Source organism: Nipponia nippon, unplaced genomic scaffold (assembly GCF_047370975.1).
Source record: "Nipponia nippon isolate SJK-2023a ecotype South Korea unplaced genomic scaffold, ASM4737097v1 scaffold_2, whole genome shotgun sequence".
NCBI classification, from domain to species: Eukaryota; Metazoa; Chordata; class Aves; order Pelecaniformes; family Threskiornithidae; genus Nipponia; species Nipponia nippon.
In genome coordinates, this window is record NW_028262336.1 from 65,197,856 (window position 1) to 65,215,621 (window position 17,766).

The 17,766-nt window shown below is 42.3% G+C and overlaps 1 protein-coding gene across 1 annotated transcript in view; it reads left to right on the plus strand.

Moving 5' to 3' along the window:
* Nucleotides 1-17,766, plus strand: part of GAS6 (growth arrest specific 6) — a 43,262-nt gene that overhangs the window by 11,906 nt on the left and 13,590 nt on the right. The window contains exons 3-10 of the mRNA XM_087758227.1: nt 3,732-3,756; nt 4,541-4,603; nt 10,779-10,901; nt 12,477-12,596; nt 14,469-14,594; nt 15,689-15,810; nt 16,534-16,652; nt 17,044-17,233. Coding sequence (XP_087614353.1) covers nt 3,732-3,756; nt 4,541-4,603; nt 10,779-10,901; nt 12,477-12,596; nt 14,469-14,594; nt 15,689-15,810; nt 16,534-16,652; nt 17,044-17,233 — 888 coding nt within the window. The remainder of the gene's footprint in view (nt 1-3,731; nt 3,757-4,540; nt 4,604-10,778; nt 10,902-12,476; nt 12,597-14,468; nt 14,595-15,688; nt 15,811-16,533; nt 16,653-17,043; nt 17,234-17,766) is intronic.

The window sequence follows — 17,766 nt, forward strand, 5'->3', positions numbered from 1 at the left end:
GGAGGGACTGGCCTCATGCCATACTTGCCACTTCACTGAAAGGGTGGAGGTTTGTAGATGTGAGGCACTTCCCAGTCTTTCCTATTTCTCCCTCTTTACCTGAGATCTCTGCTGAGCTGTACTTCTGGTGGCACTTGACGCGTGGTGTGTAACTCATCCTACATGCCGGTCTGCAGGCTGTGGGTGTCCTGGTGCCAGGCCCTTGACTATTGAAGCTTCTGGCGCCCTGGTCGTACCGGCTGATACATGGGAACCAGACAGACAGAAAGTGTGTTGGGCCACAAGAAGGAGGGGTGGAAATACATGAAAGTTTTCTTGGTAGGAGCAGACACAGAGGTTGGAATTGTTGAAACCAGGTTCGTGAATGTTGGTTTCTTGTGGAGGTTGGTGCTTCTGCAAGGTGTTGTCTTCCTCTTGCATGCATGGGGATATTACTACTGGCCAGATTGGTTAGAAAGCTTGGTGAGGTCAGTGTGTGTACAGCAGCCTATCCAGAGGATGTTTATGTTCAATATGTATTTGTTTATAGCTTCTTATTTAAAAAAACCCAGTGCTCCTGCTTTTATTTTCAGCAGTAATTAGGAAAGCAAATCCAAAGGGGAAGTGCTGACAACATTTAAATGTTAACTTCTTTTACCAGAGTCCAGGCTGAAAATTTAACACTTACTATAATTCAGTGGTGACTTTTGCTACCACAGTGGTCACAGTTAAATAACTCCCATGCTTTTTGATTCTGAATCAGTGAATACTCGGTGGCTTTCTGGATGGTGAGATGTTTGGTGAGCCTGAAATTTAAGGTGACTAGCTGAGAAATCAGCAAAGTAGTAACAGAGAATCTTTGCTAACTCCTTGTTAGCAAGCCTCAGAGCATTTCTCTTGGCATTTTTACTGGATCCTGAAAATACAATTGAGGACTTCTGGTGGAGGGAAGATGAGTCTCAGACTTGTAACAGGGACCTGACTCTGCATAGGGCTTTCATCTTCCCTGACATCTGCGGGTCATTAAGACATAGTACCGTGCAGAAGACTGAAAAGACATTGTAGAGTTGAGCACTCACACTAGAAATAATTCATGTCTGTCTGTCTCTGCAGGTTAGGCACAACTTGAATTTTTAACTGGGAAAACTTCTCATCTGTGTATTTTGAAAAGCAGCTGCTACTCTCAGTTTAAGCAAGTTCATTTTCTCAAGGTGGAAGACCATTCGTCCTGCATTCTTGATTAATCTTTTGGCTGAATGGAAATAGGTTGTCCTTGTATTTCCAGAAGCCTGTTATAAGGAAAATTGATTATGGAGAAAAAATGAAAAGTTAATCATACAAGAATGAGTCATGTTAGAACCTGCAGTCACGTTGCTTTATTTTAGAATGGTTTTATCAGCAGATCCTGCAGACCTGGAGAAGTGCTACTGATCAGCAAGTAGTTTTGTATAACATAAGCAGATGAGGAAGACAGGGAAAGAAGGGTTAAATTTCTATTAATAGCCTCCTGTTTAAGTCACTTACCTCTGTTACGTACCTCGTGAAATGAAGCTTATGGTGGTATACTGTCTCGGAGTTTCACTCTTCTGCTGTTCAGCTGGCATTGAATCAACATACAGTCAGTTGTCATTCGGAAGGTTATTTGTGCAATGAAAGTAAGTAGTTACCTTAATCTTTCGTTCAAAAGTAAACTCTATACAACTTTTCTAGCACTCAGCTCATTCATCAGAGGTCAAGCAGAAAATGAAGTTTTACGCCTTCGCCATCACTGACATGGAGCAATTATGCTGGTCACCATGAATAGGAAAGCTCCTATTTCTTGTCCTCTGAGTGCAGAAAATGTTGGTCTTGCCATTGTCTGGATTATCCTGTTGGTGGTTAAATGCAGATGCACATTCTTGTGACCTGTATTGAATAAAGGGGAAATAATGAAAAAAATGCTTGGAATATTTCATCACATGCCGCTATCTTTCACACTATCCGAGTGCTGGCTGAAGTTCAGTTTGTGGTTATAGCACAGCTGGGCACTCATCTTTACTTTCATTTTGACTGTATTTATTTGACTTGTCTTTTCCAAAACTAAACCTGAAAAAAAAAGAGGGAGAGGGGACCGTAGTGAGTTCTGAGCTCCTCACTCAGTGTGTTAACCCGAAGAGATATTACAAAGCTCAACCCCAAAAGATGCCAAGCCTATTACTCTCATATCAGAATTGAAAATTAGAATAAGTGTAAGCTGCTGCTTATACTTCTTTATTGATGCTCTCATGATTTAGGCTGAATATTTACATGGTGCATTTCAGTAACTGGAGCGTATTTGCCAGAAGCGATTGGTTTTTCTGGTGAATGACAGCAACGCAAAACTTTTAGTTTATGACCTTGTCAACCAATTGATTGCATTAGACAGTCCAGGTCAAATTGAATCACGGTGTGTGCCTGTGTCTGTTGTATGTACATGCCTGTATCTATGCATTAGCTTATCCAAACATCTGTAATAAGAGGAGAAAATAAAATCGTTTCTATTCTTGCACATTGCATAGACCAGATTAATTTTGTAGAATACAGGATATTTACTGTCCCTATCTCACTGCAGATAGAGTGTTATATGAAAATTCCTCATGTTGTATGAAAGAGAATTATATTATGCATATGCTTTCATAATTAGCTGAGAAATGGTTTATTTTAACAAAAAAGTTAAACACTGATACAATCCACAAGTTTTCCCTCATTGCATGCCCCAATTTTACATTTTTAACAGCACTTGAACTAGTGACATATACATTATGAAATCCAGTGTGAAGTGAAGTTGGAAAGAAATCCTTTTCCCTGGCCATGACTTTTTGTATTTTTTTAAGAATGTGGTTTAATGATCAGTTTAGGCCAATCTCCCACTCTTCCATGCAGCACGGCTGCATTTTCCTGCTGTTTCTCTGTGTTGGTGCCAGCAGTCATGCGACTGGCAAGGTCTCACCAGGCTGAGTTTTTTCTAACATGCAAGGTTAGATCCACATCACGTCAGCAAACTGCTGCTCTCACCATAGGGCTGCACTTTGTTGACACAAGGTAGGGAACAGTAACGTGTGGCCCTCTACGACGAGAGGAGTGGGAATGCCTTTTGCAATCCAGTTTTAGTTCAATGAAAGTCAATTTTGCCCTGTCTTGCAAACTGGCAGCATTCCCTTCTTTGAGTGAACAGTCTCCACGATGTGATGGAGTCGGCGGTATGGCAATGGGTGCTGTTAAAGGTGTAGGGTGCTCGTTGTTCTAAGAGCAAAAGTTACCCTTTTACTTTAGCGGCTATGGTGTTAGGGTGCCGCCCATGTTCTGCATCAGCAGAGGGCCTCTGAGGAGGCTCTGGGTGACTAAATGTTTCTGTACTTTCCCTCTGGCGTCTTGTCCTTCGATTCCTCTTCCTTCCCCTACTTCATGCCACCATCAGCACCTTTGCCTCTTGGACAGTGAGTAAGTAAGTGGCTTCACGCTCAGTCACTGCCACTTACCAGGTCAGCTGTTGTCAAAAAATACCTTGAGACTGGAACTAATGTTTCTTTCCTTTTCAAAAGACAAAATGCATGTATGATACTGTGCTGCTTCTGGCTCTGAATTGAAGTGAGGTTGGTTGTGTTTGGACCTTGTTAAACAACTGCCATGCAAGACCACCAAACTAACAGCAACTCTTAAATAGTGTGACAATAGAAGCAAATATTAGTCAATAAATCTTTGCCTTTTTTTTTTTTTTTTCTCCCCTCCTACAGGAATATTTTTACCCGAAATACTTGGGTGAGTTGCAGCTTTGACTTTCACTTTGTGGCAGTGCTGGTATGTGGAGCTTGTCGCAGCTGAAGTCTCTGCTAAGGAAAGTGATGGAAATCTGATTGCAGTACACATGCATTTCTAACTTTTAAGATAGACTGGATGTTCCTTCTGTGATTTTGTTTTTTACTTATGTGTAGATTTACATACAGAGATCCTTTATGTGTTTTCTGCATGTTAAAATGTTGGTGTTGCATTTATATCTGTAGCTTGCAGCATTAGTAGATAATTAGAAGTCTCCTACCTTTTCCCCTTCTTAATTAACTTAGCTATTAACTAATTTCCTTATTAAAAAAATAAAGGTGCTTTTATTGATTGATCCATTGGCTTATTCTATTGACTGTATCATAGTCATGGCATCATATTATTTTCTGTTTGTGTTTAATATATAGTACTTAAGATCACAAACGCCAATGGTTTTAGAAAACTCCATGTGCTTTTTAGATTTTTTAAAAGAGTTTTAGTAGGTCAAATTTGAGTAGCTACTAACATGCTTTTAGAATCATAGTAGCATCTGGTAAAGTGATCGTCCTCTTCAGATGGCTTATAACTCTACTGTACATCAGAGCTAAAAAATTTTGATGAACTTAAGAATTTTAAGGCATCTGGGAGATTGTAATATTGCATAGATTTTGCAACCACCCTCCAGATCCTTGCTTAATGAATCAGCAGGCCAGGTATGATTTTGCATGCTTTGAACATCTGCCATGTCATCATTATAATAATAACAATTTCATTTTCTGTTCTTCAGCTTGTATTCAGAAATATGGGTCGCCGTATACAAGAAGTCCAGATTTCCTTACATGCGTTCATAGTAAGCATTTTTGTTTTGTATATTGTAGGTAAATGTTACCTCTCATGTTACCTGAAGGAGTGGAACCAGCTCAGACATCTCCATTTTTAATAGTATTTTAGTACTGGCTTTCCTGTTCTCTAGGCTTGAGACTCCGTGTCGCTTGTCCTATCTGAGCAACAAAACAAGGCCTTTTCCCTTGATAACCTACTGCCATCTCGCTGTCGTCTTTCAGCGCTTTGGTATTTTATGATGCAAGATGTTTCTTTCCCAGCATGTTTTCCAAGGTCTGAATAATCTAAGAAGCAAGAGGGACAAGAAATAGAATTTACCAGAAGGCTGTACACTACGCTTGGCCTTTCATTTTCTTTTTTCTTGAATGCTAACTTTGGCTTTCCCCTGTTAAGGAACGTTAAAAAAAGCTCATAGTCAAACCCAGGCTTGTGTTGGACTTCTTTACATTAAGAAGATCAGTTTCACGTATCGTGTGACTGTGCTTTAAATATTGCAACCTTTAAAAATTCAAATCAATTTGGAAGTCAACCCGATATCTGTGTAGAATCGGAAGAGGTATTTGTTCATCACTAACACTAGACATCAGAATTTAATTAACTCTTCTAATACCTTTCTAGTTCCCTCTTGAAGCTTAGCAGCGCTAAAGATATAAAGCGTCATAACTATTCTAAATATGTTCTGGGAGCAGATCAGTTCAGATGGGGAGAAAATCACGTGTGTGTGTATTTATTTTCATTTTTACCCCTGTGGTTCAGTCTCTTACTGTGATCAAGTTTGATGAGTCATGTGTTCATATCAGTGCTACCAAAGCAGGATCAGGATTTGGTCGTGCTTTCACATCTATAAACTGCGTTACAGCAACCTTTTTTTGAAGAGCGAATTCCAAGGTTAAGAAATGGTATGTCAAGACCTGCCCTGATATAGTGCAGCAGTATTGCTTACGGATGTTAGAGTCCTCTGAACTGGGAATTCTCGCACCTGTGGTACCCGTGTCGGCTGCGGTATGCCAGCTATTCAAAGTGGGATGTGAGGCGGGATCCTCTTTTGCTCACGTGTGTGGCACGGCAAAGAGGTGGCAGTTCCTGCTGAAAATAGTGGTATCAACTGGGACCACTTGTTCCAAACAGCTAAGAGTGTTGTAGAAATGCAAGTCTAAAGGGTGGTGATGAAAAAATCTGAAAAAATAAAAGCTGAATAATTGTTCTTAGGGATTTTTGCCCATTGCAGATGCAGTGGTTTGGAAATGAAATGATAATATTTTCCCCCATTAAAATATTAAAATATTTTTAAATGGCTGAGTTTTGGCTAGCCATTGTCAATTCACAGGAGAAGTAATGGAGAAGGAGCCTGAAACGCGCTTGGAAGAATGACAGGCTTTGTGCTTGGCCAATTCCAGTGTGCCTCTTCATTTTTCATAGATGCTGCCAAAAGGCTATGTAGCTCTGTGGAGCTGTGCCTGCAAAACACATTTAAATTTTGTTTCTTAACAGTCTTTCTCCTCTCAAAAGAAGGTAGTGGAAGGCTCTTTTAATCTGGCATACAAAGACATTGCACAACCCAAGGACTGGAGGGTGATTAACTAGACTAGTTTGTACTGGAAATGAGGCACACATTTTAGTTGTGACAGTGATTAGACAGCTTAGGGGAGCATTTGAGGATTCTCAGTTTCATAAGATCTTTAGATCAGGGTTACAGGTAGGGTTCAGCTCTGGATTCAGAGAGGTAGATGCAGGTGGTTCCGGGAGAGGTGCCTACATGAGCAACGTTCCCGTCACAGCGGGGAGTTAATCTGCAGTCGGTCGTTCTAGAGGGATTCCAGTGACCACACTGCCTCTGCTCTGGGGAGAGATGAATGACCCTACGGGCTCTGTTTATGGTAGTGACTAGATCTCCACTGACTGCAATGAGAATTTAAGACAATTGCTTTGCAGATAAATGCTTGCCTTACACATAGATACCTGTACTTTGGTCTGCAGATCTGGATCTTTTTCTAAAAGAGATCCTGTAAGTCAGCTAAGAATTAGGGGTTTGGTTCTGCAAGAGTTTGGAAAACTCTACAAGATTTTTTGGAAATGAAGCTGCATGTGGCCTTAAAAAACACAATGGGATTTTTGTTAAGTAAGTCCTGTGTGATTGCTTTTTAATAGTGAGTGTCATAATCTTTGCAACCTAGCATTTTCCCAATGAAGTTTTAATTTGCACCATTTTGTGAGTATCAAAAAATAAATTCACAGTACAGAGTAATGAACTGGCAGCAGCAGCCAATGTACTTAGGTAAAGGCTTGTTTCCATACAGACTTCAAAAATGGAACTAGTAGCTCTATCCACTGTCTGCATTTATGAGCTGTATATGTGCTATCAGACATAGCTCAAAGCACACATAAAGGTCATGCTCTTTATTACTTTTAAAAACTTTACTAAAATTTGTCATGTAGATGAATGGAAACAAAAGCTCCATTTTCTGTTGCAATAGTTTAAATCAGGAGCATCTTCTATGAAGCTGGCAGAATTACACAGCTGTGAAGCCACCAGGAGAGTATAAGGCTGTGTCTCATGTTCTCCAACTCTCATGATAAGAGAAGCAAGCTATCAGCACAGTGTTGATGCGATAGAAATGTCCGTGGTTGTTCCTGCCATTTACCATGGGTTGCGATAGGGTGGTATTCTGCTGGGAAGTGTTATTTCCATCTGGCTCTGCAAGGCACATCAGAATCCAGTTTGAGGGAAAGAATCAGAAGCTTGAGGATACACCAGATAAGCCACAGATAACCCTGTTGACCTGTTTTGCTTATCAAGTGACTTTGAAAACACTGCCATGTCTGGGAGGCTTGGTTTGTGCTGCTTCAAAAAACCAGACTTGGCTTACTATACCTAGACCATTCTGTTTACTGTATACAAATTCTGGTCTGCCTGGGAGAAGAAACATGCTGATCAGAGCTGCTCTGTCGTGGCTCATCTCCGCCTTAACCTGGCCTCTCCTTCCCTGACTCCTCCACCTCCAGTGGTGTGTCAACTGGGCAGTGATTTATTGGGAGGTATTCTGGCGGGTGGATGTGGCAGACAGCCCGTGTAGCTGTGTTTTCTTTTGTGTGGCGTGGCCTGGCCTCTACCTTGGCTGTGGCTTTGCCCCAGCTCTGCCCAGCTGGAGTGGTGAGGAAGAAAGGTAATTAGGCCTTGTTTGCAGTGAGTGGATGGTTATTTCTGTGAGGCTCCTAGGGTTGTGTACCCCTGCTTTTCCTGTAGAGTTTTCCCAGGCACTAGCTTCTGAGCATCAAGATGAAATACAGAAAATCAGCGTTTCTTTGGCCAAGTCACACTCTGTTCCTGGTGAGCCCTCTGGCTCTCTCCTCCCTTGTCCACGACGGAACACCTTGCTGAGGCTCAGGATAAATGCTTATCTTTTCAATGGCATAGCCCTAGCTAGAGGTTGAAGCTGGGCTGGTTACAGAGGAGAACCTGAAGTGAAAGAGTGGATGGAACCACTGTGTTTTGGTAGAGGGGGATGAAATCACAACTTAAAATGCAAATTCTTTCAGTTGTGGAGATTTGTGATCCTTACGACCTTTTACAGAGCTCCTTCCTTCACTTAATCTATTTTGTCCTGCTTGATTCAGCCCACTATATTTAATGACAGCCATTGCCAATCACCTGCTGATTTCTGGCATCTGTTAGTCTTCTCCAGAAGAACGGTGGAGTCTTTATTATAAACATACGCATAGTGGACAGGTATGTTTGTCATGGTTGGTGAACTTGCACTAGACAGTCCTTATGTCCAAAGCTCAATTAAATACCCTACAGAGAAAGGAGTGGTGAAAACTATTATATTGTACAATGTGACAAATGTAAAGCAAATATGAAATTAGTACTCCGTGGTAATCTGGATAAACTGCAACACTGTGTGCAGCTAATATCAGTCTTCAGGTAATTCAGTGTGCTGGAGGTTCCGCCTGAACATCAGGGAACACTTTTTCACTGTGAGGGTGACCCAGCACTGGCACAGGTTGCCTAGGGAGGTTGTGGAGTCTCCATCCTTGGAAATATTCAGAAGCTGTCTGGACATGGTCCTGGGCAACTGGCTCTCAGTGGCCCTGCTTGAGCTGGGGGGTTGGACCAGATGACCTCCAGAGGTGCCTGCCAACCTCAGCCAGTCTGTGATTACTGAGATTCAAATCTAAGGTGGTCAGTGCAAACAAAAATGCTGTTCAGTGCTTCTGCCTGCACTCACAGAAATGTTAATGCTTTTTCAAAGCAGCCTGTCACGAAGGTGACTTTCAGGGTCACACAGAGGAAGTTAAGAAGACAAATGTAGAAGCAGTATAATCCTGACAAAAGTAGGAGTTAATTCAATTCTTAACTTCTTTCCATTTTAGAAGCCTGATGGGGCTACGAACAGTTCCTCTGCCTACATGCCTCCCTGCCACCCCATATGCCCATCAATCCACAAGTCATGTTTCAGAAGATTGTGAAGAGTCTGAACTGGATAGTGGTCTACTGAACATTGGTCTCAGCAGAGCCAGTGTATGAAAAGGGGTCTTTGCTGTTGCTGCTCGCTTAATGTGTACCCACTGAGCACTTTTTGCATTGCAAATCTAGTATCACAGACCAAACTTGGTCTTTGGAGGGCTGTTGCTAATCAGGTGCACTAAATGTACCTGTCTGGTCCACTTTTCGTACACTCCTTTTGTCTGGACTGAACTGGGTTTCTGCTGAGCAGTAAGGATGTGTTGCCCAGACTGTAGGATTGCAGGAGGCATCGTTAATATAGTAGTTCTTCCTTTAAAGACTGCTAGCTGCAGCAGCTGCCAACAGTTCCTGTATCATTCACCGAAAGGATTGGGTAGAATCATTGCTTTGTAGCTTTGCCACCCCACTCTGGCGTAGCTGGTCAGGCACGAGGAACTGCCAGGTACGTTCATCAGGAGAGAAGCATGGACATCATGCCTTCATGTCACAGGACTTCCTTTTCCTATGGATTCCGTGTGCTGGTGAGCACAGAGGACAGTGGGACTGACCACGTAACTGCTGCAGTGTAGGTCAGTCTGTAGGTCAGTGCCTAAAGTTCACCCAAGTGTAAAAGGTCCGCAGAAGTGCCCTGTTTCTCCTGAAACCCACTGCTGGGAGGGGGTCTGTAAACAGAAAGGCCCTCTGACTAGGTGAGCTTTGCAGGCTACAGGATGAACTTTTGCGATGCTCCTTCTGGTTAAGGTTGTGGAAACGGTTAATACATTTATATTTTTTGAAGATCACTGATCTAGAACACCTGTGTAACTAGTTACTACTACGTGATAACTACCAGTTCATTTTTTGTGGGGACAAGGGTATTCTCTGATCCTCCCTTTAGCTATCTCTGCAAACACTGTCCCTGAGTGTTTTGCAGATAGGTGGACAGGTGACTTCCATTCATTGAGTAGTTACATGGAAATTTGATATTTGTTCCCCCAGTCCTCCCCAAAGTATGGTGACTGCTCTCTTGTTGTTCTTTATTATATGTTGTTATTTATTCTCTATGGAGAACATCCATTGCCAACTATTGGAACTTGGCTTAAAAATCAGTGGCAGACTTCACTCTGTGTTGGCCCCACAGGAACATTGTGCTGCCTGTACACTGGATTAGTGGTTTGTGATTCTTCTGCTGTTAACACATTGGTATTTCTTTTTTATTCTCATTCTACATAGTAGAAAAGCCTAAGTTGGGCAGCTCTGACAAAAATTTCAGATACAAACCTTTGCTAGCAGCAAAGCTATCAACCCTGGTGAGATCCTCAGCTGAACTACCAAAAGTAATTGAAAAGAGTACCCATCCTCCCTGGAATGCTTAGTTGCTGCCTGCTTTCTGTTTTCTCCAAAACTAGGGAGAGTAGAATTAACTTTCTTAAAAATGAGCTACTTTGAGCTGTTTCTTTCAGGACATGCCCTTTAGATACAGGGGTGGTAGCGCACTCCCTTTTGCAATGAAATGAATTCCACTGCATGTGCTCCGCAAAACTCCTGGCACAGCTTGTTCGGCATGTGAGCACTAAGAATTAGCTTCCAGTTTTGCCACGTGTGAGTATTTCTGATAGTGATTCCCCATTAGCGTTTAAGCTTCTTGACTTTTAATGAGAGTGAAACACCAGGTTGTCAGTGACTTCAATGTATTGTTCTGTTTTGTTTTGGTTTTTTTATTCCTTATATAAATCAGATTTGCCAAACCAGTGTTCTCCTGATCCTTGTCACAAAGAGGGGACCGTCAAATGTGAAGATCTCAAGGGGGACTTCTATTGTGAATGCAAGCGTGGCTGGCAGGGAAAAACATGTGAAAAAGGTAATTGGGTTTCGTTATCTTTTATACCTGTAACAATGATGTATTGGGTTTTGCTATGTTCTCAACTGGTCACTGATACTGTGCTGCACAATTCAAAAGTCACAGAATTGAACCTGGATTACACACCACTCGTGTTTTTACCCTTCTGTGAATCATATAACTCTGTCACGTCAACATTTTTTATATGCCTTTAACGAATCTCAGCTTGGTCTTGGCCAGGTAATCTAAGAAGGTATGCTCCAATTTTCTGTCCCACCCTTCTGAAAGGGGCAGCAGAAATAGAGCTGTAGTGGCTTTTCAAGCAGAACCGCCTCAACTGTTGCTGTTAACCCCGATGTAGTAGATCACAGACTGCAGACCCCGAGAATTTGCCCCATCTTCCTTTCTAGCAGCCCTGCAATGGGAACAGTGACTTTCAGCAGGCAGCTGGCGGCTGATTCTGATGATGCACAAGCTGATGAGATTCATCTGTTAAAGCCTCTTCGCTAGTAGGACCTTATTCCACGTCCACTTACATCCCACTGTGTATTTCCACCAACTCCAACGACAATATTCAGGCAGAAATTATTTGTGCAAGAAGTTCCAGGCCCCAAGAGGACTTTCTGCATTCCTTTATGAAACACTGAAGTTATCTTCCCTCCTCTTGTTTTCTGGTTTCTTTTTTTTTTCTGCCTGCCAGGCTTCCTGTCAGGGCTTCTGCTTTTCTGCCTGCCAATATTAAGTAATTACCAGAAATCACATTCAGCCAGTCCAGAGTTGTGGCAGCCAAGAACAGCGGGAGATCCAAAGCCTCTCCTTCTGATGTAAATATTGTGGGGAGATTATAGGCTCACTCACAAGCAGCTTATTTAAGCATTTGAGACAGTTGTCTGATCAGTATACAGTCAGCTTTGAGAACTCAGCAACTGATCAGTCTGAAGCATATTCCCTCTTTTTCTTACAAAATGCCATGAAATGTGCTGTTCTACCCATCAGCTAACTCTAGAGTCCCATAGACAAGCAGGACATAATGACCAGGTAGGACACTTCGAGGCTGAAATCCAGGCCCTACTGAATTTAATAGGCTTTTGCTGCTAACTTCAGTGGAGCACCCTTTAGCTCACGGAGCTCAGTAGCTGTGAACTTAAAACTTTTTTGTGTTCTAATGAGTTCTGTAGTAGTAAGGATATATTGTTCTTGTTTTATTTAAAGCTTTCATCCTGAACTTACTGATCATAGTACAATTTAAAAAGTTAGTTATGATATAAAATACATTAGTTATAATTAGTTTGCTTCTGCAAACAAACTTTTTCACCTCCACAGAGACTAAAGATACTCTTCTGCATTCTCAGAGCTGAGAAGGAGATACTCAGTTACAGTTCCTTCTCTGTCTTTTTTTTTTTTTTTATTAAATGAACTTGAGCTAATGTACTTGAAGTGTTTGAATGAAATCTTTGTGCTTTTTGTAATCATTGTGTTGCAGCTGTAATAGTGTTTCTTGTTTGGTTGTTCTCCTTCCCAACTCCTACCCCACTCTCACCCTCCAGATTATTTACGGAGGTCAAAAGCTGACTGTGACACTTTCTTTTGATGTAGATATTGATGAATGCAGAGTGCAGAATGGTGGCTGTAACCAGCTCTGTCTCAACAAGCTAGGCAGCTACCGTTGCTCATGCTACAGTGGTTATGCTCTTAAAGACAGCAGAACATGTGAAGGTAAGCTTTGCTGGGCCTCCCAGTTTGCTTCAGTGGATGCTCAGTGACTTGTGACTGTATTGCAGAGAGCTGGGTTGCATGGAGCAGCCCTGGTCTACTCCCTAGCCCAGCAGAGGCTTGCTGGTAGCTCCTGTTAGCTGCACTCTGCTGGGGTTGTCCCGGGTGCTCCAGCCAGCACTGCATGCCTGGGCTTGTCAGCGGTCGCACCGTGCTGCTCTCCAATATCATAACACAGGCGTGATTCACAGAGGATTTGTGGCTTGGATTGTGCTAAATAGGTTTAGCTGATCAGTCCTCATAGCCTGACATTGAGAGGAGGAAGGGCTGGCCAGATGCGTTGTTGTGATTCTTTCCAGTCTCACAATGCCGTAGTATATGAGCCATTTGTTTTTCTTTTGTGTGTTTCTTATTTTCATTTATTTTTCTAAGTGTGGATATGTGCAGCAGCTAATGAATTCAGATAGACGCAGATGGGTAAATTCACTGCAACTGAATATGAATAGCTGTAGAAAGGCCCTGCTGAAGGCTGGCAGCTGTTTTACACAGTAGCTGAGAACAGAAAGTGAGGATCTGAAGTATCTGATTGAAACTGCCGAATGAATTTACATAACCAAAACTTAAGCAACTGAGATTTTAAAAGTGTTAAGAAACTGCATGCTGAGAGGCAGACTCATTAATGATCACAGGTGGCTGTTAAAGTCGTGTGTATCATCTCATGAAAAAACAGGCAAGGCTGTGTATATACCTCTTACAGATGGATGTGACAACGTATTTCTAACCACTTTGCATACCTGGTCTGAACAACATAGTAATGCTACCAGCAAAAAGACAAAAAGCAGGGTTTTATTTCTGTGTCACTTCCACTGTTTCAAGCAAGGACTGTACAGATTACATGGTGTCCCTTTCTAATGGGAGCAGCCGCTTGGAGGAGCCAGCTTCGCCTTTGAATTGTCTTCTGGTGCCAGCTGGCGTGGACAGGTGGATGGCAAGTGGGCTCACAGTTACATTTGGTTTTGTATGTATGTATATGTGTATAATACCCTAGTGCTGTCTATCAGAGCACTGTCAACGTAGCGTATAAGCATAGGCCAGTTCACTCATACGTGGGAAAATCACAGAGTGTAACATGTAGTTGTAGTTTTAACATGTACTAAAAAGCAAAAGTAAACATTAAACTCTCAGTATCCTGCAAATGTTTTGTCAACACCAGGATTCTGCTGGGTATTAGTTAACATGTTAGAAAAACACTTGTTTGTTTTTGTGGGCCAGTTCATTTCATGTTCCAGTCCATTGCCTGCCTTCGTGGTGAAACCCCACAACATCTCTCAGACACGACTTCTTCTTTGTGACAAATTGGGCTGCTTCAATTCCCCTTTACCACTATAGATCAGCAGATTTAGATCTTACTTTTGTGAATGCATGAAAAATTATTGTTTGCCTGTCTGAGGAAGGAGAACAGAAATCTGTGATGCTCCGCAGGCTGTGTGTTCCTTCTGTGTTTTGGGAAAATTCATACTGCTGTTCCTCAGTTCCTGCTTGCTGCTTTTTAACCCGCAGTTTCAGCCCCCTGAATGGAGTGGGGCTTTTTGGTTTTGTGGGAATTGTTTTGTTTTACCATTTTTCTCCTGGCTCACTTTGCGTTGTTTTTTCCAATAGTGGTTAATGGCTTAAAGAAACAAGCGACAACTGGTTTTGAAAGCCTGAAGTCACTTCTTATAGCTAGCTAACCCTAAAGGTAGATTCTTAAAGATATTGTTTTTTCAGTTACCAAAATAACAGAGGGATCTCTTGACCCTGAGACCACTGCAGTGTGCAAACAGTGAAGTGATTATACTCATCTGAAGTCGTGTTGTTTAATTGCCTGTTTTGCAGACATAGATGAATGCACAGCATCAGCAGACATCTGTGGAGAAGCTCACTGTAAAAATTTAATAAGCTCATATGAATGTCTTTGTGATGCAGGCTACAAGTACGATGACGTGAGAAAGACTTGTCAGGGTAAGTTCATGAAATATCATGTTAGCATTTATGACATGATTTAAAGGTATTAAAAAAAGAAATTTAATTTCAGGCTTCAGTAAAAGCTTTGTTTTAATATTTCTTACACACTGGACTTCTGATCCCTTTCCCTAGTTGTGAGTGAGTTTGCAGCTTGCAGTCATTTTTGATGACTTGACTCAAGCTGTACGAACCAGAGTACTGAGATTTCTTGAATTTATGACAAGTACAAGATCTGGTGGAAGCTCAGAAGCATCTGTGCATGTTGCTGTCTCTCTTTGTAGGACAAGGAAAGTTACAGAGCAGTAGCTGTTGTTCTTTCAAAACCTGTCTTGTGGTATTACTCTGAACTAGGAGCTTAATATGCATTGGAACCATGCACAGTTCTGCTGGCTACACTGCCTGCAAGCTTTCTCAACAGAGTAAGTTTTGAAAGTTTTCCAAAACTAGCATTGTTCCCTGCCTTTTGTCTACGTTAACGTAATGACTTGAATCACACGGCAACCAGCCCTACTGGGCTTTAAGTGTTTATCTGTGCCTGAAGAGATCCCTGTGGGCCATCACAATTTGTTTTCCTGCATTTGTTTGTGAAGTGGATAAAAACAAGCCGAAGGAAAAAAAAAATATGAACGAGAAACTCAGCTTTTACTTGTCTGTTGAGGAGCCAGCTGCTGAGTAGCAATGAAGCAAGCAGTCCTTGAGTTGAACCTGAGTTGAAGGAGCAGGAGCCAGCCAGCGCAGGTGTAGCAGAAGGGGCCTGAAGGGAGGGAGTCTTGCCTAGAAGTTAAAGCCCAGGGCTCTGAACCAGTAGACAGGGAGCTGAGCTCTGCTTCCAGCCTTCTCACCGACTTGCTGTGTGTCTTTGGGCAGCTGGAATCTGTCTGTGAAAATAGATTTGTGCGGATGCTAATTCTAACTCTTCTTTCCTGTAAAGATGTGGCATAGGGTAAGTACGGGCTTACGGAGCACTTGGGCACGCTCAAATGAAAGGTGCTACAAAACAGCATTGGTAAAGTTTTTTTTCCCCCAGATGATTCATGTTTAAACAAACTCAACTGCTGTTTTCTCCTCGCTTCTTTGCTGATTTTATGTAGATATAAATGAATGTGAAGAAAAGCTCTGTGAACAGACCTGTGTCAACTCGCCAGGGAGTTATACCTGTCATTGTGATGGCAGAGGGGGAGTAAAACTTTCCCGGGACATGAATACGTGTGAGGTATGTTAGTCTTCATTGCCGTAGCTGCAGAACAGACCTTTATTTTACATTGCAATTAAGAATAACTGATGAAGCTCTGGACTAAAACCATTTGAGCTGAGTGACCAGCAGGAAGGACTCATATTGGCAAGGCCACGTGAGCTGGGGACAGTAGCTCTCCTGAAAAGAAGGGTCTCGTTAGCCTTTTTGGGAGGAGGTTCATTCAGACTCTCTCTTCTCGTGCTCCTCCTGTCCCCATTCCAAAAAGGGCATGCCACCGATAGCCCTGCCAGCCCTCTGTTTGGCTCTGAGCTGCACAGGCTTTTCTGAGTTAGACCCAGTAGGACGGTGTGAAAGTCTCAGGGTGTATGGTGTACGTTACAGACCAGCACTTGCACTTGACACTTTCCACTGCCTCTGCGGCAACCAAGCAACAGCAAGGTCTTAGCACATCTTTTGTTGCAGGCACGACGTTGCAGTAGAAAACCTTATGCTGTACCTTATGAGTATGGTTTCGTTTTGCAACAGGAAAGCATTCCTCCGAGGCGGATAGGAGGGATGAGGGAAGGAAAGAGGAAATGTTCTCAGTACCAAAACAACTGTATTTTGAGAGTATAAACATTAAAGTGCCCTAGCCTGCTATATGTATAGCAAATACACGAGAAAAGAAGAGGAGGCATACTCTCTGATTCTCTTTCTGCTGTGTGAGGAGAATAAGCACTCAAAAATGTGTTTTGCTTATAGAACATAATACCATGTGTGCCTTTTGCTGTTGGAAAAAGTATCAAATCCTTATACCTGGGGAGGATGTTCAGCGGCACTCCTGTTATCAGGCTGCGCTTCAAAAGGAAACAACTGACGAGGTGAGGACGATTTAGAATGACGGTGGCTCTCCGGCTTTAATGCATGCAGTGGAGTTAAGTCCTTACAATAACAATTATTCCTATGATCGTTCTTATCTGTTTGGATTATGGAGTCCTGTAAAGTGAAACAGTATCCAAACCAGTAACTGAGAAAGGCAGCCTTGACCGCAGAGCTCCTAAGATAATTACTGAAGTTCAGTAGTACATTCTTTATTCTTGACGCTACTTTAAAGTCCATCTTCACAGCTTAAGTCTTTCAGGAGTACATTAAAAGCTAGTATGTTTTAACAGAGCTTTGTAACTGTTAGAATTGATGCTATCTGTATGGAAAGTACTCTGTGGTTTTTGAACTCTGCATAACTAATTTATTTCTTGGCACCTGTGCGGTCAGACTTGTGGCTGAGTTCGACTTTAGAACCTTTGATCCTGAAGGTATCCTTTTCTTTGCTGGAGGCCATCAAGACAGCACATGGGTAGTCTTGGCTTTGCGCAAAGGACGGCTAGAGCTGCAGCTGAAATACAGCGGAATAGGCCGCGTGACCAGCAGCGGACCGCTCATCAACCACGGCATGTGGCAGACGGTGAGTCCAGACCGCTGCTGAGCTCTCACCCTGTCCTGGCTTGTTCCTGATGAGCTCTGTCGAGTGCAGCTACACTTTGTGTATTCTTTGTCTTTTTGAGAAGGTGCTTTTCCAACCTATCTATTCAGTGCCCACCGGTACACTATACATCCTAAGGTGAAAACAGGATATTTTCCCTAAGAAATTGAATTATACTTAATATCCATTGCAAACTAGGCTGGGTCACTAATTTGTGCAGTGCTAGCCTGACCAGAGAAGACACAGTGCCTCTGGGATGCAGCAGTGCTAAGATGACTTCACGTTAGCTTGAGAAGATGCCTTCTGGGTGAGGGTTGGAAGGGAGTAAGAAGGAAGGAACTCTTCAGGAAGTTTCCAAGAGTGGTTTGTTTGCTGTGTGGTGTGTGTAGTTGGTTTTGTTTATTCATCTGTGTGTTTGTTTAGTCGCAGACAAATCTCTTCTGCTACAGTATCCTTTTTTAAACTCCTCAGGCTTGTTTGTATACAAAATAGTCCATTTCCCTTGTAAAGGTATT